Below are 25,698 nucleotides of genomic sequence, written 5' to 3'. Positions count from 1 at the left end.
AATTTATGAGCAGACAAAAAGTTTTGGTTCCACTTTGCTAGATTTAAATTGGCTTCTCTGGATGGAAGAACAATACTTTATAACAGTACTTTAAAGGCCACCCAGGAAATACATGGCAAGATAGTGCAACTGGTACTTAGAATCCAAAATACTACAAGATGGAAATGTTTTGCAGATCTCCTTCTTCTGATTATGAATTCCCTGTATCACCTTTTTAAAAAAGGATACCATCTTTATTTTTTTAAAAAACTTTTTGTCAAGTTCATATTGGTCAAAAAGGCAGTATTTTAAAATACTCAAGGGCGAAGATTCACTACTTTGATAACAGAACCAGATTTAGTCTTCCACGAAAATCCAGAAATCATTAGACAACAATAAAGACATTTGTTTTCCTGTATTCCCGATGTCATCTAGCAGTTATACTGTTTTTTTGCAACCCAGATATAGAAAGCATAGACATCTGGACAAAATATATGGACTGGATTCTTGAAAAAGGTTAACTTTAGGAAAGCCACAGAATGAGATTTTTCCCCTTTCCTTCCTTCCAGTAACTCTCAGGAGGGTCACTTGAACAACAGAGAGATCCTTTGGGGAATGTAGAGAATATCAGGAAATTCAGGGAAGTGTATCTTCCTATGTTAAGTAAACATCTCTTGGGTTTCAAGTCATAGCCCAACATTTTTTTTAAAAGGCAACTATATTCAGTGTATTTTGGAAGGACTTGATGCTCACTTCTTTAAAAACTTACTATGCCTACTATTCACAAACATCCCTTTCCCTATTAAAGGATTTTCATCTGGCCATCATTGCCCTGGCCTTTTAGATTCCATATTGTAGTTCAGACTTAGCTATACATATACATATTTCTGGAAACACAAATGCCTGTTTTGTTTGGAAGCTACAGGAAAATTCACTTTACAGCACAGTTGGGCCACAGCAGTTACTTTTTGCATTCTCTTTTGGGAGGAGCAAAAAATGCACCATATTTTAGTCAGTTTTTAAATCAAGATCAAAGCAAAGTGTTCTTCTAGCCTGCTAAAAGGTAAAACAAAACAGAAATGAGAATAGAGGAGAATTTTGAACTCCTCTGTGCCTTTACTATATCCAGTTCTTACCAAAACATCTAATTTCTAACTAGTCAGCCTTTCCTGCATGATTGCCTCTATATACGCTGGGCCATCACTCCCATCTTCCTCAGCCAGCATGCATATGCTGATTGAAGATTATGGGAATTGTAGTCTAACAAGCGGAGGCCCACCAGGGAAACCTACTCTAAGTTTTATTAACTGTTTTGTGACTTAACTAAAGAAATGAATGTTGTGTTCAGCTTTATGGAGGATGCCCAGAATTGTTAGTGAGCCCCTCTTCCCTGCCTTTTCAGTCCAAGTATCTCAGGGTAATTGGGATTCTAAATATATAGTGCAGATACCCTCCAATGAGTCAGAACCTTAGTTTTTCAAACAAGAGCTGTTCCTTTCCAAGTACCTTGCCTTAATCTTTTCCCCCTTCAGAGGCATTTCTGAACTCATTATCTTCTTTGTGCAATTAAAGAAACACAGTGCAAACAAAATCATCACTCCAGTCACTAAGATTAGAGATGATCATCAGGGTCTCTCTGGAGAGATAAACGCTGTTCAGGAGAATGTTACTAGACTTAGTTGCTCATGACTACAATTCAATGTTTCTTTGTTGATGATGCTGGGAGGAAAAAAAATGCATCCCTTTTAGTCCATCACTCTACAGCACTGTTTCTCAACCTTGGCAACTTCAAGGTGTGTGGACTTCAACTCCCAGAATTCTGGGAGTTGAAGTCCACACATCTTGAAGTCGCCATGGTTGAAAAACACTGCTCTACAGATAACAGATGCCTTCCCATTTCTCCCCAAGTCCTCCACGCCCATTACACTGTTTTTACTCTTTTCCTACATCCACTGCCCTTCTATCAACATATCTTTTTTTCTCTCCAAACACACATCCATACCCTGTTGTACCATTTTACAGGCAATGTTAAGAATGTAAATGTTCCTTTACATTCTGAAAAGAAATAAGGAATATGTAAAAATAAATATATTTCCAGCCAATTGCACTTCCAGCCCTGTCAGGGAGAAGACAAAGGCTGCTGAAAGTTCTTTATCCATTTGAATGGGAAGTGCAAATTGTTTGGAGGATGCCAGAATCTGGGCTGTAAAACATCTTTGCCATGGTTAGCAAAGGTGTGTCAGAGGTCCTGATTAACAGTGAGGCCATCAGCTCAGTTTCATGCTGATCGTCACAGCCCGTTTGTAGACTTCGGTGACATTATCACAGTCTGCCAGAGAGAAACAACTGTCTGCAAGGGGTTTTTGGCACTGAGTCACTGTCCAGCGTCGGAGTCGGCAGCCCTTGGTTTTTCCATCTCCCTCCTCCAGCTGCAGGAGGTCATCCGCAGAGACAGAGCCACGCATGGAGACTCCTCCGCTTCCTGGCATTCGATCAGGCAAATCAAGCTGGTCAAAGGACTCTGTGGAAAGGATGCTGTCCTCACTGACAGCACTGGATGGGCAAATGCGAGAGGCTAGGGACAGCTTGGGCAAGATGACCTCAGGGAAAGTTGGGAAGACTTTGGCAGGCACACCATCAGACTCAGTGCTGCTGGAGGAGTACTTGCCATTGTGTTTCAAAATACCTTTCCGCCTGGCCTGATTGTCACTGGAGATCTGAGTGGAGGAGGGAGTGTCCACAAAGACACTGGCATTGAGGTCTATGTTTTCAGAGTCCAAACCGTCTGCAAATTCACTACACACTGAAGATGAGTAATAGCCAGACTCTCTCTTCTGTGGCTTTTTCAGAATTCCTTTCTTGGGCATTGGGGGGATGGCTACAACATCTTCTGTATTGCAGGCCAAGGATCTGGAGGACAGGACACAAGCTAAATCAACTGCAGGTATAGTACTGTCTTCTTTCTGCATATCAAGAGGAGTTACTGCAGCTGAAGAAGGACCCTGGGACTTCTCACAAGAGTTTCTCTTTTTCAAGATGCCTTTAGGCCTCTTTAGGATTGATTTGGATTGGTTTTCTGGAGCTATGCCTGTTTCCTGCAGAGCATGAGACACATCATTCTCCTTTTTTGACTTCTTGAGTGAACGTTGCTTCTCCAGTGTGACACCAGGGATGTGTTGCTTGAAGAAGCAGCGCATCTTGGAGCCATTTTCAAACAGAGGCCTGGAGGAGCGGCGAAGCCAATCTGCAACAGTAGCCAATGGGGATTCATTCTCTTGCAAGGATTCCTGTTCCCCAACTGGTACTTTGTAGCCCCAGTTGACCCACCAATGGCTGGCTATGTCCTCAATGGTAGCTCGGCGTTCTGGATTCACCATTAGCATCCACCGGATCAGGCCACACGCATCTGCAAATCATAGAAAAATATGAAATGTACAGATAAGGGGCATGCTTCATTTCTCAGAACTCCTTTCTAACTTCACTACCACAGGAAGAAAAGATCTTATTTCAGCTAATGACCTGGACCTAAAACCCACCAGATACCCAAAAGCTACAGGTATAAGAATGTATTTTTAGAGACCTCGCATCCACAGAATAAGGGGTTCTTTAAATCATCAGATCCAGCCTTCTGCTCAGTGCAAGAATTTAATTTGAAGCATCCCATACAGATGGCTATCGAGCTTAAGCCTCCCTAAGAATTGGTTTTACTGTCAAACTTCTTACTATACAAAGTTTTTCCTGACACCTCTGTGATGACAAAGAACAGATCTTGACTTTTCACTTTTCCTTTCAGTATCTGAAAGGAAAAGTGTGATCTCTCCTCATAGGACTTTATTTCTGGATTTTTGATCATTGTCATTGCCCTTTCTAAATCTGTCTGTCTGAAGCTGCGATATCCTGAACTGGACACAGTAGAGTATTCTTCTTTTTTTAAAGAAAAATTGTTTTCAATTTTTTTATTAATAGATATTTTAAAACACAATCAAGAAGAAAAGGGAAAGTAAGTAAAAATAGAAAAGAGATTTACAAATTGGAATAAAATTTTTGAAGTAATATTAGATTAGTGCTGTATATTAAAATACCTTGTAACAATTCAGAACTTCAGAACATTATCAAAATCAATCAGTATGCACTTACTGACTACAATAGATTATAAATAAATAATAATTCAAAGATTTTTGTCTAAGCATTCTATCCTTATTTAGCAAACCAAACAAAAGCTTAAATATTAAAGCCTTACATTAAGAGAAACTCACACTTTGAATATAATACAAGCCCATATGTCAAAATGATATCTGATTTGTTTCTCAAATATCAGAATATTTTTTTTACACTGATGCCTATTCCCACAACTTAATTTGCCATTCTTCTATGGAAGGAATTACACTTGATTTCCAATGGAAAGCATAAAGTGTCCTGGCAGTAGTTACCATATATAAAGCCAGTTTGGTATACTTCGGGGAAATATAAGGTTTGGTAACCTTTAACAGAGAAACAAATGATTGGAAAGTGATTTCAACCTTTACATTTTTTTTCAGGGTATAATAAATCATCTTCCAGAACTGTTGTGCTTTACAACAGTGGCATCAAATATGAAAGACTGTTCTGACCTGATAATTGCATTTACAACAATATTTAGGAAATGTGTTATCAATTTCAGCAATCAGTACTAGAGTAATATACCATCAATAAAACATCTTGTACTGGTTTTCTCTAAATATAATATTCTTGGTGAATTTAATATTTCTCTTCCATTGATATCCGTACTGAAGCATGTCAGTTGTCCTATTTAAATTCTGCATCCATTTAATCATACAATCTTTAATCTGTTCAGTTTCTGAACTATATTTCACCAGCAGTTTGTAAATAAGCCCCAACAAACATTTTTAGTTTTGTGTTATAAGTTTTTCAAATTCAGTCAAGTCTTTGAGTATTCCATCTCGCTTTTGTAATTCCTCTAGAATGATATTTATGCAAAGCATTTAAGAGCCACTCCCTCAACAGAAGCAACCCAGTCATACAATGACATAACCTAATCTGTAACCCAAGTTAAACGGCTGGCTTGATAATACAGTTTGAAATGTAGTACTGCCAATCTGCCTCATTCTTTTATTAAACTTAATCTTTGGCCTTTTTGGACCATATAGTTTTCTCTACCATTATTTTTATATCTTGTTTTCAATTCTTACTAGAATTACTTGAAATAGAAAGTTAAGCCTTGGAAAAATATTCATTTTTATCACTGCAATGGGTACAGTACTCAAAGTGGTCACTGATTAATACAAAATAGAGTAGAACTATTCCCTAGGCAGAAAACCTCTAATCCTGTTTCCACTTACCTGAAAGTTTTGTGGGTTCTTTGTAATCTCCCCTTGTAATTTGTTTAACCAGTGTCTTGTAATCATGGCCATCAAACGGCATTGTGCCATGGATCAAAATATAGAGAAGAACACCAAGGGACCAGCTGTCAACCTGCAGATATAAAAGCCAGCTGTTAACTTGCAGCCACTCTACCCAAGGAGTAGGACTGTTCCTTGATCTTTATGCTGGCAACAGCTATCACCATCAGGAAGTGCAAATAAGAATGCCTTGGCCTGATCACTGCTGATAAAATAGCAATGACACTCTCTCAGGATGTACCTTGGCTGCACACTGCACTATGGGGCCAGTAGTTTCTTGCCATCAATTTTCCCCTAAACATCCAACGTGCTTATTAAATGCAATATGCATGGCCAGGCATATGATCTTGCAACAGTTAAGTATTCAATGGGAAGAGCCAGGAATTTCAGCTATGACTGTTTTGCTGCCTGAATAACATTTATAGTCCAAATGCTTCTCTAGTACTGGGGAATTTTTGTTTTATCAGTTCTCTTACCTCAGGTCCTTTGTAAGGCCTTCCATTAACTATCTCAGGAGATGCATAGAGTGGACTGCCACAGAAGGTCTGAAGAAGCCTATCTTGTTGGAAGACATTGGAAAGGCCAAAGTCTGCAATCTATGGTGAAGAAGAATAATCTCAGATTAATGCTGTTTACTTCCAGAAGACAAATAGCAAGGATTTCCTTTAAAATAAATCTTACTTTCCAACCCTAAATCACCAGAATTGTATTTTTACAGAAGCCTTTCAGTTTCCTGCATTGTCCACATAAACACAAGCTATCTGGCCCTAGATTTAGAGTTGTCAAAATGCTAACTTCGGTAACAGAACAAGCACCTTGTTCTTATTGTTTATCTATGGTAAATAGGTGGCCTTTTAGTTAGGCTTGAAACCTATTGTCACAAATGACAAGCTACTACCTATAAAGCAAGAGATCTTTTCCCTTCAAATATATAGCAAAGACAGGTGGATCATACTAGTTCTCCTCCCCTTGACAATGATCCGCTGCCTTTCATAACTGAATGGCAGCACAACTAAAATAAGGTTACCCTTTTTCCCACAGTGAAAAAACACTTGCACTTGCTGGATTTAGGCTTGTTATGGACTATTAAGGTAGCCTTTCAGGTAGAAGACAGGAATGCTAACAGCAAACTCTTTCTAGAATGAAAGAACCACCTTACTGAGTGCACACCAGAACTCTAAGATCAGTTTAGCTGTGGCTCCTGTTCTATTAGTCTGCTGTCTCTCAACAGTAAGTATTTGCTAATGCCACCACTATCATGTTTCCTCATGCAGCCCACAGCCAATCAAATGATCCAGATTTTCAGAGTTTGTAATTTCAGAGCAGCCTATTGTTTGGGCAATCTAAATTGGGACCTAGGCCCAGCAACATGTATAGGGGAAGAGTCAAAGTGAGCAAGATGGAGGCCACGGCATCACAATGGAAGCCCTACCCTTATGTGTGTGTAATGTTGACAGAATCTGGTGCTCTCAATCTGTGCTCGACTACAAATCCTTTATACCCAGTGGTCCCACTTGCCATGTTGGCTAATGGTGATAAGATGATGAAGCATTCTCAGTTATACAACTGGATTATTAGGTCTAAAAATTGTTTTCAAAGTCTCCTTTACCCTCCCACAAATGTCCTCCTTTCCTTTTTCTTAAACAAACCACATCATTTTCTTTGTGTATTCTACTTTGCCAAGAGTCACCATGTACTTTAATTCTTCATATCAATCTGCATGTTTAGTAGAAGAGAAGATAAGCTAGAATTCCTGGCAAACACAAAGTATTTTTAACCTTCTTTTCCTTGTTAAAGGATCCAAGTAACCCACAAATAAATGGTCAGATCAAGGATTTGGACAAAAGCATCTTCTTATTTTCTTAAGCCATTAAAAAAACACCTTTCCTTCTGCAACTCCAAAATCTCATAGAAACAGATGGCAGTGCATAAAGTGGAACTGTCAATGCCCCACTGTCATAGTTTGAAGGCACAGAATGCATCAACCTTGCTGAAAGTAGCCAGTTCTGCAGCTGACTTCCTGTGAATCTTAATCATGTTTTGAATTCCACAAAATAAATGAACATTGTCAAACTATAAATATTCAGCCTTACTGCCTAACTAGCCTAATCAGCAATGGCATCATGCAAGCTCTAAGTTGAGTCAGAACATTTTCACACTGGAAGGCTTACCAGCCTTCCACTAAAGGCATACCAGCATCTCCACTAAAATCCATTGTGTCAATATAAATACCAGCACTGGAAACATCTGCATTTGTGGAGGAGGATTGGGAGGAGGAGAATTCATCACATACTATCCAAACCTTTCAAAATTGCTATTTTAAATTATCCTTACTTTTTCATAGTACTTTTCTCCAGTAAGTACCATAAAAAAAGGTGCTCAAATGCACTTTCACATCAATTCCAACTTACCTTGATGTTTCCATTTGCATCCAGAAGAATGTTTTCTAACTTCAGATCTCTATGAACAATTCCATTCTGTCGGGAGAAAAAAACAGAAGCTTGTTTTTTTCCTGTTAGAAAAGGAAACAAAGAAGGCTACCTCAGTTCATCCCACCTAACTCTACATCATGTATTAGTAACATGCTTAAACAACTGTTTTCCTATGAAGGAAAACACTAACCCAGACAGAAGTAGAGATGTAAGTGAAACATATACAGATTATATGCATACGAAGTAAAGAAGGGAGAGTAATAACATAGAATTCCTGCACTCTCACTAGCACAATAGCATGTGAGAGCTAAAACCAGAACGCCTCCTGCTAAGAACTATTTTGTACCACTGAATAAAGATGCTTGCATTCAAATCTATGGTTTTCTATGCAAATAATATATTTTGAGTGTGTGATTGTGTGGGAGTAGTGGTAGTAGAACCCCCTGCACAATCGTTGCTAGCTAATGCAGATGAAATCACAACAAAGGAAAGCCCCCCTTAAAATGCCTACAAAAGTAAAGTGTTTCCTTTTGCTATGGAGAATTCCTCACATAGGATGATGCGGAAAAACGCCAGATTTCTTATCCTAGTATATTTTGTTCCAAAGAACAAGCTGTTGTCAGTTTCTAACTATGTCCTAAGTCAATGGAACTAGTTGCAAATGAATGCAGTATATTGCCACACTCATCCGTAGTCCTTAACGTTCCTGGAGCCCCAGCATTACTTCCTGAGATAGAGACAAGACCCTAAAAACCTACATTTCTTCCCTCCTCCCTAGAAGAACAAAGCTTGCAAAATAAGAGCAGTAAATGTCTAGAATTCCAGGCTGTCAAGCTGTGTATGAAGTGGGTTATCCAAGTTGTACCTCAGTCTGTTGCATTAAGCTTTCCCTTGTGTTTCAAGTGCAATAAGCTTTGAATACAAAATAAATGGAAGTAGGAGCTTCCCAATATAACAAGTGATTTATTTTTGGCATGTAATTTGAAAGCTGCTGGGCAAAGTAAAAGAATTAACTTGACAATTTCAAGGCTACTCTGTCTAAGGCCAAAGGGAGATTGCTCAGTCTCCATTACGTTAAAGAGTGCTCATATACAATGATAGAAAAATTTGCTATCTGTCTGTTCTCTTTCGCATTAAAAACCCAAGCAAAACAGGATGATACTGGAAGTTTTTTTTTTTTTGCCATATTCCCTTTATAGAGCAGCACATCCAAGTTTCTTCAGTGCCCTTCTCACTTAAAGTAAAGGAGAATTCAAATCTTACATTTTTTGTTTTAATCTGTTCAATTGTGTCTGATTCTCAGAGATTGCCTGGACAAGTCCCTGCAGTTTTCTTGGCAAGATTTTTCAGAAGTGGTTTGCCATTGCCTCCTTTCTAGGGCTGAGAGAAAGTGACTGGCCCAAGGTCACCCAGCTGGCTTTGTGCCTAAGGTAGGACTAGAACCCATGGTCTCCTGGTTTCTAGCCTGATGCCTTAACCACTACACCAAACTGGCTTACATTATCAAGTTTTTAATCTACTATGAGGTCATATCACCATGATTTTCCTGAGGGTAAACTTGAAGTTCGTACTACTCTGACTATCCTTATTGGGAAAGCCTACTGCTTTTAGTAGTACATAAAACCCAGTAAGCCAAAATCATCCAGCCTAATAATTTTGACCTGCTAGCATAGTCTTTACTGTAGGTGTGCTGTCCCTCATGCAGCAGCTCACAGTTCCATCCCTAGGACCAGATGGGACATTTTTGAATATCACTACAATCAGCCCAGCTTGTGCAGATTTTGTATGTAGACAGGAATCATAATATACAATCCCTTTTTTTTTTTTTTGAGGAGGAGGAGGAGGTTCACCCTCTAATGTTCACATCCTCAGTAACCTAAGGAGGAAATTCATCCTCCTATGAAAGCTAGGAACAAGAAAATGGTTCAATGATTATGTTGCCCATGCATATAAATAGCTAAGGACGCTACACAATGTTATTAGTCTACATGGATGTGTGTTCCATATTAAACTAATATTAACATTATTCTGATATAAGAGAAAACTGGAGAAAAAACCCACTATTGTACTTTTGATACAATGCAGGAAAGTGGAACTCATGGATCCCAATGGTGATGAGAGGATATTTAAATACAGTGACTATATTTCAGCTTTCAACCATCTTAAGTAACTGGATGTACAACATGCACATGAAAATAGAAGTAGAAATATTTAAGTAGGTTATCAGTTTTCACTAACCTTATGACAATAATAGATTGCCGACACCACTTGTCTGAAGAAGTGCCGGGCTTCCTGCTCCGTCAATCTCTGGCGCTCACTAATGTAGTCATAAAGATCTCCCTTGCTGGCATATTCCATCACAATGACAATCTTGCTACTGTTTTCAAATACTATACAAACAAGAACAGAGAACAGGTTAGGGCCAATTGTAAGGAAGAATTCCAGATATCTTAATGCCAAATTCTTCTGCTAATAAACCTGTGACTTTAGTTCCTGTCCTGACCTGCAGGCTTGTATATTTGTGCTGATGTGTGGTCTATAGTCTTATTTCAGTTCATGATCAGAGCATCTCTACCAGATGTTTTTAATGTAAAGCAAATGGCAGCTTTAAAAACAATAAAAGACATTCAGATATATTAACAAGGAGTTTAACACATGTCTGTTTTAACTGCTGCAGCAAGTACTGCAGCAGGTAAATTAGATTTAAGTTTAATTAATTTCCCTGTTAGGAAACACCATCAGCTGTAACTAAAACAAAAATTTGCTTCAAAGATGATACCACCACAAGGCATGTAGCCTGCCAAAAATTGCAGGGATCAGTACCTGGATACAATCTCTTAATTCATTGCTGGATATAATAATGGTTAAAGTTTAGGGACAGGCTATTTCTTCCACCATTTCATATGTTGCCTATGTTAGTTCTGGATTACAATAGTAGCAATAATGCAGTTAAAAAGTTAAGATGGTGTGATCAAAGCTCTGCCCAGTTTTTATGTGTGACACATGTGCAATGCACATAAAAATGGGCAGAGCTTTGATGGCACAATCATGGCCACCATGCTGACTTTTTTGACATCCTGCGGACACTCCTGCAATAATCAGAATGATACTTTTGAAATGTTAACCTTTCTATTTCATTTTTAACAATACAACTCTTTATGATCTCTCACCTACATTTGCCTTCATAATATTGTATGTAGTACCTATACAATGAACAATGAAGCTGCCCAGACTCAAAGTACTTTATTCCCAGTCCCAAATCATAAGGATCAATTGATGTTCAGAACATGTACAAGTTGTTTTGTACACAAAAATAAAATAAAAAACAAGGAGCAAATACTAAACAGTACTAAAAAGTGGAAAGGGAAATTTTCAGTGTTGCTATGTTTCACTTGTCCAACTGTACAGAAGCTCCTGAACCCCCTCCCTTGTGTTTTGTTGGTGAAGAACAGCATTGATTTATGCGTTAAGACTGGAAACATGGTCATTACTGCTTGAAGAGAAAATCTTGGCATTTCTTTTCCTCCCCATACCATACAATTGGCCTCCTAATCAAGAGTGACAAAACCAGTTTAAACCCCTCCTGTGCTTTGCCCTGAGATGTTTTCATACTTTATACTACCACGTTTTCAGCTTGTGCCAATATGCAGCAGTAAAAAAAAAAAAGGTTCTTTGCAAGCATCTCTTTCAGAACTTTCTGCCATCACTATATGCAGAGGCCATGGCTGTTTTATTAAGCCACAGGTCAGGTGAGTCAATCTTTAATGCTCCATTTTAACAAATTATAGTCTGCCCAGAGAAGTTTGGCAATTGGGCCTATTCAAAGTAAAGCATATATAAATAAATCAGTCCACTAAAATATCTCGATTTTGCTGTCTGATCATAGCCTATGAATGCTGCATTAAGCAGCTTTAGAACTATAGAGATAAAAATAGCGACCCTGTCTTAAAAACAGCTACAATTTCTAGAATTCAGTTTCCTCCCTTTCTGAATAGCGAAAGGCTTGAAAAACAAGTCTGGGACTAACATTCTCATAGAAGACCAATATATTTAAACTGAGGCTGCAAGCAAAGAATTCTTACCTTCACGAACAGCAATGATGTGGGGATGATTGAGAGAGGACATGATTTCAATTTCTCTTCGGATATGGAGAAGATCCTGCTCATCCTTTATTTTGTCTTTCCGGATAGACTTGATAGCAACCTGGAAATGCAGAATTTCCCCCCAAATTAATAACAGAGCAATCTCTCATTTAGGAAAGTAAAACATATCAATGCACATCTTGATTTTTTAAAATTATTATTAGATTTGTATCCTACCATTATTGTGTTCAGCTCCAAGTGGTGTACATAATGCTCTTGCCTATTTTGCCCCCTGTAACAATTCTGTGAGGTGGGTTGGGCTGAGAGAGGGTAACTGGCCCAAAGTCACCCAGCCAGCTTTCATGCCCAAGGGAAGACTAGAACTCACGGTCTCCCAGTTTCTAGTCCAGCATCTTAACCACTATACAAAATTGGCTCTTAGTTTGCTTTTATTTTGAGACCTAACATTACTTTAAGTTAAGGAACAAGGGAGCAAATAAAATATATATTTTTGATTTCAGTGGCATTACCAGACTAACTAAATGAATACTTACAAATTCATACTCCTGTGCCCTATAACCAGCATTCATATCTGGAAGCATAAATTTTGAGAATTCTATGGTTTTAATATTTATTTTATTTCATTTACTTCTGTGATTTATCTCTGCCTCAGTCTGAAGGTTTTCTAGGTAGTTTGCATTGAATTGCTTCAGTGCTTAAAAATGTGTGTTTATGCTGTTAAGTTTTTAAAAAAGGCATAAGGAAGGCAAGAAATTAGCTGCTAACCACAAAGATGCCAGCACACTGGCACTTGAAACATTTTGGTTAAAGATCGTCTTAAGAAAATGACTCTTTATTTTTAAGTTAAACATCTTTTGTTCTTTTTAAGCAAAGTATCCGGCTTGATTCTTTTCAAAGCTGCCGCTTTGCACGGGCTTAATATGGAGCAGGAGTTCTGTGTTTTGGTAGAGTTCTTGCAGTAAAACACAACCAGTGAATGGAAAGTGAACAGAGCATATGACTCTAAATGTCAGCAGTTTTATTTGCTGCAAATTAAAACATTCTGTTATCCCCCGCCATCCCAGTTATGGCTGAAAATAAGTCACTTGGCCAGATTTTTTTTTTAAAAAAAACTGAACGAACAAACAACAACAACTGAAACAAAGCCATAAAGTGTTTTCTGTTCTGAACAAATAAATTTAAAGAAGTAGCGAACACACCACTTCCTCAAACATAGCCAGCCAGCTAGCCAAAATGCTGCAAATCTGAAATAGGAGGAGCAAACTTTCTAAAGTCTCTCAGATTGCTTTATTATGAAAATTCTTTTACAAGGAAATTGAGGAGAGGAAAGGGAAAGTGAGCACCCTAAAGAATAGATGTAGTTAATCCTCTTTCAAAGAGATTGTGAAGACAATGCATGCCTTAGGTTGAATTTTCAACGGAATCCAGCACAACCTCCACATCCTCCCTCAGACAAGAATGCGGAACAGCATTAATCCTGTAAAAGGATCCTGGAAGACACATAATACTAAGTCTCCTGGCAACAACAAGGAAAGGGAGGCCTAGTCTTGCATCCCAAAGGCAGAAATGTTAGAGCTCTCCCATCCAGCCACAATGAATTTAAATTCCTCCTTAGCCATAAAGGGAGAGAGAGGCAGAGGGCATTCAACTCTTCCAAAAGATGGTGTATTTTTAAGGCATATCCTGTGGTCCTCAACAACAAAATTATTTGGACTAAGAGTCCCAACTGATGATGATAGAATGAAGAGACGGTTAACCTGCTAGGTTGAAACCTAGTTTGGAACTCTAAAAAGCAAATTCGCTTCCCGTTCTTGTTAAGGAACAAATAGTTTTATCAGTCACCTGAGATTCAGTTCACGCTGATGGAATTTCTTTTCATTTCAGTGAGTTACAAGCAAAAACTGAGGTGTGTGACTTTGCCCTGGTTCTACTGCTATGAATATTATTCTTTGTTTCATATGAAGCTATTTTCAGAAAACTGTAAACGGTGTAGAAGTATTCACCTAAAATTTACACATTACTGTTGGCCACCTTTCTACTGAAAAAGATCTTTGATTCCTTCTTTGGAAGAATGACTAATTAAATTATGGGAATATTGGTCCGATTTCAGGAATAACTTCCTATATAAAAAGTAACTGTGATGCAGAATTTAATCCTAACTGGAAACCATTCTTGGCTTATAATGTTACATAAGGATTTGTGCCACATCCAAAATTTGGCTTCTGTTATAGGTAAGAATTATATCTTCATTTGATCCATAACTTTCAGTATTGATCCAAGGTATTGTTTACTGTTTATAGCTTTCTTAGTGATTTCAACTGTCCTAACAAAGTATATTCACATGAAAATTCAATAGGAATAATTACTGGTATCCTATTTCCTGATATGTTTTGTATCTTTCTTACTTACATCCTTTTCGTTTATACTGTCAAAATATTTAATAAACTAAAAAAAAAAATGTGGGCCACTCCCCACACATGCAGTGTCACTGGGATTGCAGCCATAGCCTTGAGCCGTCTTGTGATCCCTTACTGCATCCCCATCATTTCCTTCCTCCTTAGGATGTGCTGTTGCTTTTTAAAGGAACGTTACATCTCCAAAATATAAACCAATTATATTAGCTCAAGAGATACACTCGTCATCTATCATGAATCAACTCTTGCAACAAAAAGATCAAAGAGGTTAGAAGCAGGCCTGCCTAGGCAAGGGATAAACTTAACTCAATAGTGATATAAAGTATGATTTTTTTTTCCTGCATGCTGAGGGCCACACCTGGCATTTGAGTGGCATGTAAGGATCTATACTTTCAAGAGTATAGATGAGATGAAGCTCAAACAGAAATAAATGCCCTCCCCCAATATATGAAAAGTAAAATAAATTCTAGAACAAATCAAGAGCATGATTACTTATCTATTTCACAACTTTCCTCTTTCTTACACAAAAAAATTACCATCTGGCAGCAAACTTTTCAAAGAACTCTGGGTGCTTTGGAAGAAAAAAAGATTATGTTAGTGGCTCACAAAAGATTATGGAGAGAGAGAAAAGAATTTGAAGGAAAAGCCTTCTAGCTTCAGATTTGGTTTCATTCACATTTGTCAGCCTTCCCCACTCTCATGTCTTCTAGATTAAAATGTCCTACTCAACTAACATGTCTAACTAAGCATTTGTTTTAAAAACTATAGGAGTCAACTAATCTATTTCGGGGTTGGAGGACAAGGAGAGACACAAATGAACAACTAGTGCAAGGGAGGTCCACAGCAGAGGACAGGAAATAATATCCTGCAGAGGCTTTGATTCACAACACCCATAAGCACAAAGTCAATGAGCTGCATCGCTGTTAAGATCTCCAACGGTCAGAGATTTTGGCGTTGTGGTCCAAAATATCTGGAGCACAGCAGCTTTCCTCTCTCTGGTTTATACTGTACAGAACTACATTATAAGTGCAAGCCTCTTTCATTAAACGGCCTTTGTGCTAGGTTCAAGGGTTCAATCTCCAGCTCTTCTCACCTCACTGCCTCACCGTTTCGATAAGCTTCAGGAATGTGCATCACTATTGGGCAAAGCCTTTTCTAGTAAACAAGTAGTTGCCTTCTTTCAGCCTATAAAGGTCCTCACCCAATCCACTTCTGAAATCTGTGCTCTAAATCTCAAACCACACTCCTAGCGGACCCCGAGGCATGAGTCCGAAATGTTTCTTCCAAGCTAGGCAGAATCGCCCTAGAAGTTTAGAAAGTAAGATTGCATGAAGCGGTCAGAGCTCATGGTCAGAACACCTCATTCTCAGTACGCTTGTCCAAGAATACGTCTTCCAGATTCTGTTCAGAAAAGAGACAGATCTTTGCAAATGACCCAGAAAAAAGGAACAAGTACACCTGAGTTATGTCCCATGTCTTATTGGGACAATCCTAAAAACTACAAGCTGCAAAGTCAGGTGTTCATATAAGCTTCCCTAATCTGGTATCTTCAACATGTATTGGACTACAGCTTTCATCATCCTGAGCCAACACAGCCAAAGGCTGTATTGGTTGCACATTGTAAGAACTGTAAACCAACATACAAAGGACACTAGTGTGTAACAAAGACTGGTTTTTACTTTTCCTGCTACAAATTACATAGCATAATTAACCGTAATTCTTCATCTATCTTCCCATGGAACTCTATTACATACAATATGCTGTTAAGATTCAAATTTTGTGTCTTCTGTCAATCTCCTTTTCCTTCCCAGCATGGTATTTAACTATGCTGTCCTAACTCATATGGCTGCTTTTTAACCCTAACAACTTAAGCATAGGTTCCTAGACATACTCACATATAACACTGAGAATAAAGCACTGTATACTATTTGATTATATGCAAGAATAATCAATATTGTCTTCAGCAAAGGATCGTTGCCTTGCCGTGGTGCTGGGGCTTGAGCACCTCAATGATGCCATGAGCTAAACCGTGAAGGGCCACCCAAGACAGGAAGGTCATGACAGAGAGGTCAGACTAAATGCGATCCCTGGGGAAGGAAATGGCAACCCACCCCAGTATTCTTGCCGTGAAAACTAAATGGATCAGTACAACCAGAGATATGTCGGTATACCATCGGAAGATGAGACCCCCAGGTCGGAAGATGGTCAAAATGCTACTGGGGAGGAACAGAGGATGAGTTCAACTAGCCCCAGACGTGATGACACAGCTAGCTCAAAGCCGAAAGGACGGCTAGCGGCTGACGGTGCTGGTGGTGAACAGCGAATCTGATGTTCTAAGGATCAACACACCATTGGAACCTGGAATGTAAGATCTATGAGCCAGGGCAAATTGGATGTGGTTATTGGTGAGATGTCAAGATTAAAGATCAACATTTTGGGCGTCAGTGAACTGAAATGGACTGGAATGGGCCACTTCACATCAAATGACCACCAGATCTACTACTGTGGACAAGAGGACCACAGAAGAAATGGAGTAGCCTTCATAATTAATAGTAAAGTGGCTAAAGCAGTGCTTGGATACAATCCAAAAAACGATAGATGGCTTGCCCTGAATTCGAATTGAGATCATTCTAACACCACAGTGATCCAAATATACGCCCCAACCACAGATGCTGAAGAAGCTGAAGTAGAGCAGTTCTATGAGGATCTGCAGCACCTACTGGACAACACGCCTAAAAGAGATGTTATTTTCATCACAGGAGACTGGAATGCTAAGGTGGGCAGTCAGATGACACCTGTGATTACAGGTAAGTATGGCCTGGGAGAACAAAACGAAGCAGGACATAGGCTGATAGAATTTTGCCAAGACAACTCACTCTGCATAATAAACACTCTCTTCCAACAACCTAAGAGACGGCTTTATTTATACATGGACTGCACCAGATGGACAACACCGAAATCAGATTGACTACATCCTTTGCAGCCAAAGGTGGCGGACATCTATATAGTCGGTAAAAACAAGACCTGGAGCTGACTGTAGTTCAGATCACGAACTTCTTCTTGCACAATTTAGGATCAGACTTTCATGGAGCGAGAATTGCCAGATGTACAAGCTGGGTTTAGAAAAGGCAGAGGAACTAGGGACCAAAATGCCAATATCCGACGGATAATGGAAAAAGCCGGGGAGTTTCAGAAAAACATCTATTTCTGTTTTATTGACTATTCTAAAGCCTTTGACAGTGTGGACCATAACAAATTGTGGCAAGTTCTTAGTGGTATGGGGATAGCAAGTCATCTTGTATGCCTCCTGAAGAATCTGTATAACGACCAAGTAGCAACAGTAAGAACAGACCACGGAACAACAGACTGGTTTAAGATTGGGAAAGGAGTACGGCAGGGCTGTATACTCTCACCCTACCTATTCAACTTGTACGCAGAACACATCATGCTGGGCTTGAGGAATTCAAGGCTGGGGTTAAAATCGCTGGAAGAAACATTAACAATCTCAGATATGCAGATGATACCACTTCGATGGCTGAAAGCGAAGAGGAACTGAGGAGCCTTATGATGGTGAAAGAAGAAAGTGCAAAAGCTGGCTTGCAGCTAAACCTCAAAAAAACCAAGATTATGGCAACCAGCTTGATTGATAACTGGCAAATAGAGGGAGAAAATGTAGAAGCAGTGAAAGACTTTGTATTTCTAGGTGCGAAGATTACTGCAGATGCTGACTGCAGTCAGGAAATCAGAAGACGCTTAATCCTTGGGAGAAGAGCAATGACAAATCTCGATAAAATAGTTAAGAGCAGAGACATCACACTGACAACAAAGGTCTGCATTGTTAAAGCAATGGTTTTCCCAGTAGTAACAGATGGCTGTGAGAGCTGGACCATAAGGAAGGCTGAGCGAAGGAAGATCGATGCTTTTGAACTGTGGTGTTGGAGGAAAATTCTGAGAGTGCCTTGGACTGCAAGAAGGTCAAATCAGTCCATCCTCCAGGAAATAAAGCCAGACTGCTCACTTGAGGGAACGATATTAAAGGCAAAACTGAAATACTTTGGCCACATCATGAGAAGACAGGACACCCTGGAGAAGATGCTGATGCTAGGGAGAGTGGAAGGCAAAAGGAAGAGGGGCCGACCAAGGGCAAGATGGATGGATGATATTCTAGAGGTGATGGACTATCCCTGGGGGAGCTGGGGGTGTTGACGACTGACAGGAAGCTCTGGCGTGGGCTGGTCCATGAAGTCACGACGAGTCGGAAGCAACTGAACGAATAAACAACAACAAATCAATATTGTATACCTTTACTGATTTTTACTGAATCTACCATACAATGGAGGGCCTGAGCAGGCACAGACTACAACACTGGAAAGTGGGCTTTACAACAATCTGCACCATATTCTACTTAAAGGCTAGTTGGAATATACAGCCATTTTGTAGAATACAACTGGAAATTATGATTGCAGGTAGACAGTCTTTATCACCAGTCAGCTTTATTTGATTGTTACAATTTGGTCTTAGTGCTGATTTTAAATCCGGCTTTAATTATGGTTTTGATGAGAAAGATCTTCAACAGGTAATAAAAGTTTGCCAGGTGCTTTAGAATCAGTTCCAAATTCTATACATTGCCTTATTCCTAGGAAATCATAACTCATATCTGGCTATCAAAAGTCCCCAGAGTTCATTGCTTGCTTAGGTTTTGGAGGGGTTTTTTTTTTGAGGGGGGGTAGACTGGGGAATTTCCATTTTAGGAAAATCACCCTCCTCTTTCATAATGCACAGTTCAATCCCTTCATTGTAAGTACTATATTCTGTTAGCAAAAATAGAGAAATCCAGACTTCCACTTTTATCTGGCGCAGAACCAAGAACTAAAAGCTAATACTCTCCTTAGCTTATAAATACAGAATAACAAACAGGAGTAGAAACCAATTGGCTTCACCATAGAAGTACTTTGCAGTTTCATATGCAGTTTCTAACAGAAAAACAAGGCACTCAATTTCTTTACATAAGCAATGCAGGGCCATTATGGCAGTTAATAGCTTTGACAACAAATGGAAAGTAAGAAGTAAGACATTTGAAAAATTGCATGTATAAAAGTTTGTTAGCTGTTTAAGTTACACCACATCCTATGTGAAAACTGTTGATTTTAAGTCTGTACTCCTACACTGGTTTGGTAAATGTAGGATTTCCTTTGATTGTAAACATTACTGAGCAAAGCTTCCTTGGATTTATTCGAAGTCTAACTAGATCTAGACATAGTAAGGGAAAGGAATATGGCAAGACCATTCACCAAGATTAAATTAATTGGATCAAGACAGGGAATTCTGGGAATTGCCCTAAAGGCCTTCAGGTCTTATTTATTTATTTATCTGACTAGACTTCAGCACTGTCCAACTCCATACTGACTCTGGGAGACTCACAATATAAAAAAATAAATACAAAAACATAAAACATATAAATGTATGACAAACATCTAATAAGGGGTTCCATCTCCCCTACCTCGAGGCCTGGGAAAATAGGCAGGTCTTCAAGGCTTTCCCGAATGTCATCAGGGTAGGAGCCATCCAGATCTCAGTGGGGACCTGACTGCAGGTCCTGCAACAGAGAAGGTATACTCCTGGGTCCTGAAAGATGACACTGTTTAATCGAGGAGACCTGGAGCATGTCCACTCTGTTGGCTCTTACTAGCTGGGCAGGCACCATTGGAGATTGGCGGTCCCTCAGATAACCAGGCCCTGTGCCATGTAGGGCTTTATAGATGGTAACGAGCACCCTGATTCACACCCAGAAGGATACTGGCAACCAGTGCAGCTTGCAGAGCAGAGGTGTCACATAGGCATGCCAAGGCATGCCCATCAGTGCCTGAGCCGCTGCATTCTGGACCAGTTGAAACTTCTGAGCAGTATTCAAGGGCAAGCCCATGTAGAGTGTATTACAATAGTCAAGCTGGGAGGTGACAAGGGAGTGATTGTCTGGAGGGCTGACCAGTCCAGGAAAGAGTGCAACTGGCACACCAAATGGAGCTGTGCAAAGGCCCTCTTGGCCATAGCTGTCACTTGTAGATTGGGGAAAGCTGATCCATACAATAACAAGATCTATCTCCTAAACAGAGGTGCCAGTTATCACACACACCTTGTTCAACTGAAAGCAGAAGCAACAGTGACAATTCAAGTGTATGATTTAAATTCACATTAGATTAGCAGCACTTACTGCAATATGAGTATTTCCCAAGACACTAGCTTTGGAATAAAAAGGTAACGCCTCAGTCAAGTCAAGCAAGATCCTGGTGATTACTTGGGCACTTCCATGTAATTTTCTTGGCAACAATGCAGAACTGATTATCATTGCCTGCTTCAAGAATGTTTGTTTGATTTCTCAGTCTAGCTAAAAGCTCTGGATCTCCTGGTGCCTCCCATTCAAGTGCTTACCAGATCCAACTGCTTAATTTTTTTCCAAGATGAGCCTAGAGAGCACATATAATTCACAGCAGACCTTGTTTCTTTTAATGGGATTTTTAAGTACCAAAGCTGGAACTTGGTCTGATCTGTGCAAGGATTCTGTGTCTGTTCATAATTCTTTATAAATGTGAATTCCAAGATTTATTTAAACTGACAAATTTATTGAAAACTGTAATAAGCATGTCACATATTTTAGAAGTTTGTATCATATGGTTTCAGCTATTTCTTTGAAAAAAGTAACATTATAAAAAGAAAGAAGAGGTGACCCATTACTAATAATTTTATCAAACTGGTTAGTTAAGAAAAAACATCTAAAATAGCACATTATCCAGAAATATAATCAAGAATTATCTTTAGATCAAGCAGTTGGAAACTTAGTGGATCTTAAAGGCCTGAATGTGCAAGTAGCAGTGTAGTTCCTAGTAGTAGTAAGAAAACAGGCAAGCTTCTGAAGTTATGGACACTCTTCAGGCAAGGTGGATATTCATTAATTAAATGGAGAAGGCAGAGAAAAAATAGCTGGCTAGAATGGAGACTGGTAGGTGGACTTAATTTGACTAACCTGGGCATGGTGCAAAAAAGAGGTCAAGTTGTACTACCTGCTATTTTTGTTGGTAAGCTTATAATATTTATTCTTTCAGGCTAGTATAAACATGCAATCTCTCCTTTCACACAGAAACAAGATCTATGACTTCAGTCAGCATGACTGGAAGCTGTTTATCTACTCCCCATATCAACACAGCTTACTAATGCGCCAAACCAATGCTGCTGCCACAGATCATTTATTTCCAAACTTTAGGCCTTTGCCAGCCCTGCTTAAGCAATGTATCTTATGTAGAGGTTTATGGAGAGACAAACAATACCATCCGGATGAGTTCTTTCAACAAACTACAGTATTGTGCTGAATGAAAGCCAAGACATATCCTTTAGGGCAAATTTACATTGTGCTTACATAACCACCCAATGCACATTCTTCTAGCAATGCTAATTTACACAGGAAAAACAAGGTCAAAAGGAAGATATCAGAGACCTCTGGATCTTGCTCTTCTGGATACTGTACCTTCCCCACCCTTTAACTTCCAGCCAATGAGACTGTCTTTCAGTATTTTAAGCTCAGCAAACAGTACACAGGCAGGCAATTCATGTCAAATCAATGACGTTAAGAAGTTGAGGATTGGGGAATAAACATAGCAGCACAGGATGGCCATCTTTATCCATTCTTTTAAAGGGGAAGGACCTACACCACAGCCAAAGCAGCCCATAGAATCATCTCAGCCCACCAGCTCACAAACAGCTTGCCGCTATCACCAAAAAGAAAAGTCACTGCGGGAAGCTTTGCAAGAGAGCTCTAAACTTACTGCCCTTACTCTGATGTAACTGCCCTTAATCCTATCACTCGTCCTCACTAGCCAGAATGATTCAAAGGAAACATGAGAAATCTTGCAAGACTGCATTTAATCTGCATGGACCTGTGTCACAGCATGTTAATTCACATTATTATCAAAGTATATTTTGATTAATATGTTTCACAATTTTTTCCATTTTTATGCACTACTGCATTAACTTGAAATCCAATTCCTTATCCAGTAAGCTGTATCATTTACAGAACAAATAAAGTTCAGTGTGGGGATCCAAGCCTAACAAAGGCCTTACTTGTTTTTTTTCTTTTTCCTAAGCACTATATTAATTTGTGTGTGTGTGCATCTTCAAGTCAGTTTTGACTCCTGCTTGCTGCCTGGACTAGTATTTCAACAGGGAAACATTCACTTAAAGCTACCAGCACAGACATATTTAAGCCAATTGAACTGCATGGACTTTACTTCTAGGTAAACAAGGTGCTGCGTTGTTAAGATTATCTTGAACAGAACTGCAAATTAATCCAATACATTGTTGCAAAACATTCAGGATTTTTTTTTCTGGAAATACACATAACAATTAGTGTGCAATATAATTAAAATAATTAACCTTCATTATGCAACCCCACTTCTCTCACCGGCTTTGGATTTCGTTTTTCCCCTTACAAAGACTGCTAATCTCCCGCTACCATCAGCAAACCATGCAGGGTGTAGCTTCCCAATTACTTTCACTGTGCAGCAAAGCGCCTCCCCTCCCCAGGCAACAGCGGTCTGCAGAGTCAATAGCTTTGCCAGTCCAGAGGTAGCAGCCAGTCCGCCCTGCGCTGTTTACCGGGGAGGGAGGGGGAAGGAAGGGGGAGCTGCGCTGGGATCATCCGCCACTGCTGCGAAACCACAGCATTCAGTAATGCTAAGGAAGGGGGGGCTGCCGTTAGCGGGTTACAGGGCTTAACAAAGCTGGAGGACAAGAAAAGAAGGCAAAGCCTGCAGACTAAAGGCAGAGGGCTTTCCTTCAGTCGCGACTACACGCACAGGCAGACAAATAGCGGGAAAATTCAAAAGAGCGCTTGGATCGATAAATCTCCCCAAGGTTGTGACCCCTACCAAAAAACGTAGGACGGAGACAGGAAAAGGATTCTGACTGTGTCAGAAGAAAAGAAATAAAGTGGGAAAACATCGGATTGCTCGTCTTCCTGACTGCTCGTCTTCCTGATTGCTGTATTACTAGCACGACTTTTTGCACGTTTACCGAAAAGTAAAAGCAAGGTTTGCTCGTAAGAAACATCCTTAGCCTCTCAAACAAGTCGCAGGCAGCAGAGCAGCAACCTTCCACGCAGGTTCCTGGAACTCGTAGCCGTCAACATGCATGCACAGATCACTTAGAGTTTCACTTTCCAGTTGCCCATTCGTTAGGCACACGCAAATATGCCGTAGCCCAATATAGCCAGTCGCCTTCTCTAGCCTGACGCTCTACAGAGGAGCTTGGATCACACGACCCACCATCCCCAGCCAGCGCGGTCCCTGGACGGGGAAGTCGTGCGCTAACCCTGCCGGAACGCACCAGATGAGGGAGAGTTGGACGGAAACCGTGTGCCCTCCTTACCAGCTTGCCGGATCGCTCCCTCGCCTTCTTCACTTTGCCGTAGGTGCCTTTGCCCAACGTCTCCAGGAACTCGTAGCGATGCCGCAAATTATGCTTGTGATAGTGCCGCTTTACCGCTTGCTTTTTCACCGGAGCCTTGGGAGCCTGGAACAGCCCATCTTTGAACGGGGAGACCGCCGGAGCATCGGAAAGCGGGACACGCTCCATTGCAGCCCCCGCCTCCCCGCGGAGCCGACGAGCCAAGTCAGGGATCGCCGGCCGACTAGGAGCCCGGACCTGGCCGGCCGACACAGTGCCAATAAATGCTACAAACCTGCCCGCTTCTGACCCGCCCTCCTGCAGCTATTGGCTGCGCAGTCTCACGTGGGCACCCGTCTGTTTCGCAAGGTGTCGCTGCGCGCCGGGGGTGGGGTGCTAAGGCGGATGGGGGTAGTTTTGCAGGGAAGACAATGGGGCAATATTAGGACGTGCATTGTTTTCTAGGCATATCCACGTGAGAGAAGAAAAACCCGTGGAATTCAGTGAGGCCTATTTCTGGGCACGCATATCATCAGGTATGTTAATTCGCACAAGACGTAAAAAGAAAGAGGAGAATAGGATGGTCTATGATCAAAGCTGCAGAAAAAGAATAAAAGCCAGCCTAAGCATACTTCTTTCCAAGGAAGTTTAATAGTGGAATGTGCTGTCCAACATACAAAGACATATATCGAGCCATATAAAATATATTCATATAATTAACTCCCTCCTCCTGCAGCAATCTCATCTTCTTCAACTTTTCAGAAAGGGATGATTTATTTGTGCGTTTTTAATCTAACCTTCCAAAAAACCCAGAATGGTGGGCAAGCTGTCTGATTCATCCTCTCAATATTCCTGTAAGATAGGATATATCACAAAGAGGGATAATGGAGTAGCTATTTGTATATTAGGTTGAGATTTCCATGTCTCTATTTGCATGCATAAATAAAAGAAATTAACAGGCAGAAGAGGAAGAAAAGGTGGGAGAAAGGAAGAAACTGTATTGACCCAGTGGGGGAATTATTATTATTATTATTATTATTATTATTATTATTATTATTATTATTTACACTGGAATTGTAACAATTGTACTGCAATCTGTTGATACTGACTTGGATTCTAAACTTTTGAACCCATCAGAATATATGAATCTGAAACAAATGCTCCACCCAATTTCAACTGGTTTTCCCATCCCCCAGTACATGGCCCCCATCCCAAGGCTTTTGGGGACTCAGAGATGGCAGGGAAGGAAGGAAGGAAGGACACTTTTCTCACATGAAGTTCCTTAACATTAAATTATCCTAAGATCCAACTCTGAGAAATTTTGTTGCATCTAACCTAGCAACAGCCTCCACCACACCCCCTCCCACTTTCTCTCTCATTGTTGGATTTAGCATCCAATCTGATTAAGTGTATTTATTATAGAATGTGTCCTGATTTTTGTTAGAATTTAATTTAATATTCCAGTGTTGAGGCTGCCCAACTCTGGAACCACTCTGAGAGGCTTACAATGAAATAAAATTTAACAAATAACATATATGAAAGAAAAGAAGAGATGGCTGACCAAAATACCAATCCATAACAGGAAAACCGAATATCTAAACCAAACGTGGAATCCATACAAAGTATACTGGACCTCTGGGATTAAAGAAGACCAGCCTCATTGAACTGAGCGCCTGGTCCTTCCAAATTAAAATCCCCTCCAATTTATTGTAAGTTATCTTTGTGTGTGGGGGGGTGTCGGTCATTTTGTTATTGTTAAATAATTGAGATTCAGGAAATATTTCTGAGCTGGAACATCACCAAGAGCTTGTTCCGTAGACTCAGATTGGTTTTCTGCCTACCCCTGATTTACAAGAACAACAAATACATATAATAACCAATAAGAAGAGGTATGAAAGCAAAAGATGAGGCTACCATCCAGTAATGATCTACAGTC

General features: G+C 40.0%; 1 protein-coding gene across 1 annotated transcript; it reads right to left on the bottom strand.

Moving 5' to 3' along the window:
* Positions 1 to 250: 250 nt before the first annotated feature.
* Positions 251 to 24,030, bottom strand: NUAK2 (NUAK family kinase 2). The gene is made up of 7 exons (XM_063297512.1): positions 23,745 to 24,030; positions 11,893 to 12,013; positions 10,049 to 10,200; positions 7,790 to 7,855; positions 5,855 to 5,974; positions 5,319 to 5,451; positions 251 to 3,385 (listed from the first exon to the last, which is right to left on the bottom strand). Exons 1-7 carry the CDS (start codon positions 23,949 to 23,951, stop codon positions 2,247 to 2,249), a joined length of 1,938 nt encoding a protein of 645 aa, XP_063153582.1. The 5' UTR covers positions 23,952 to 24,030; the 3' UTR covers positions 251 to 2,246.
* Between the last annotated feature and the right edge of the window lie 1,668 nt (positions 24,031 to 25,698).

The sequence above is a fragment of the Candoia aspera genome, chromosome 3, assembly GCF_035149785.1.
Source record: "Candoia aspera isolate rCanAsp1 chromosome 3, rCanAsp1.hap2, whole genome shotgun sequence".
NCBI classification, from domain to species: domain Eukaryota; kingdom Metazoa; phylum Chordata; class Lepidosauria; order Squamata; family Boidae; genus Candoia; species Candoia aspera.
This window is presented reverse-complemented; position numbering and strand designations above follow the sequence as displayed.

Bases quoted from the DNA above. Each gene is read 5' to 3' on its own strand.
- NUAK2 (XM_063297512.1), bottom strand. From the start codon at position 23,951: ATGGAGCGTGTCCCGCTTTCCGATGCTCCGGCGGTCTCCCCGTTCAAA. The intron at 12,014-23,744 runs GTAAGGAGGGCA...CTGCATTTCCAG, and splicing joins GGGAGCGATCCGGCAAGCTG to GTTGCTATCAAGTCTATCCG. The intron at 5,975-7,789 runs GTAAGTTGGAAT...TCTTCACCATAG, and splicing joins ATGCAAATGGAAACATCAAG to ATTGCAGACTTTGGCCTTTC.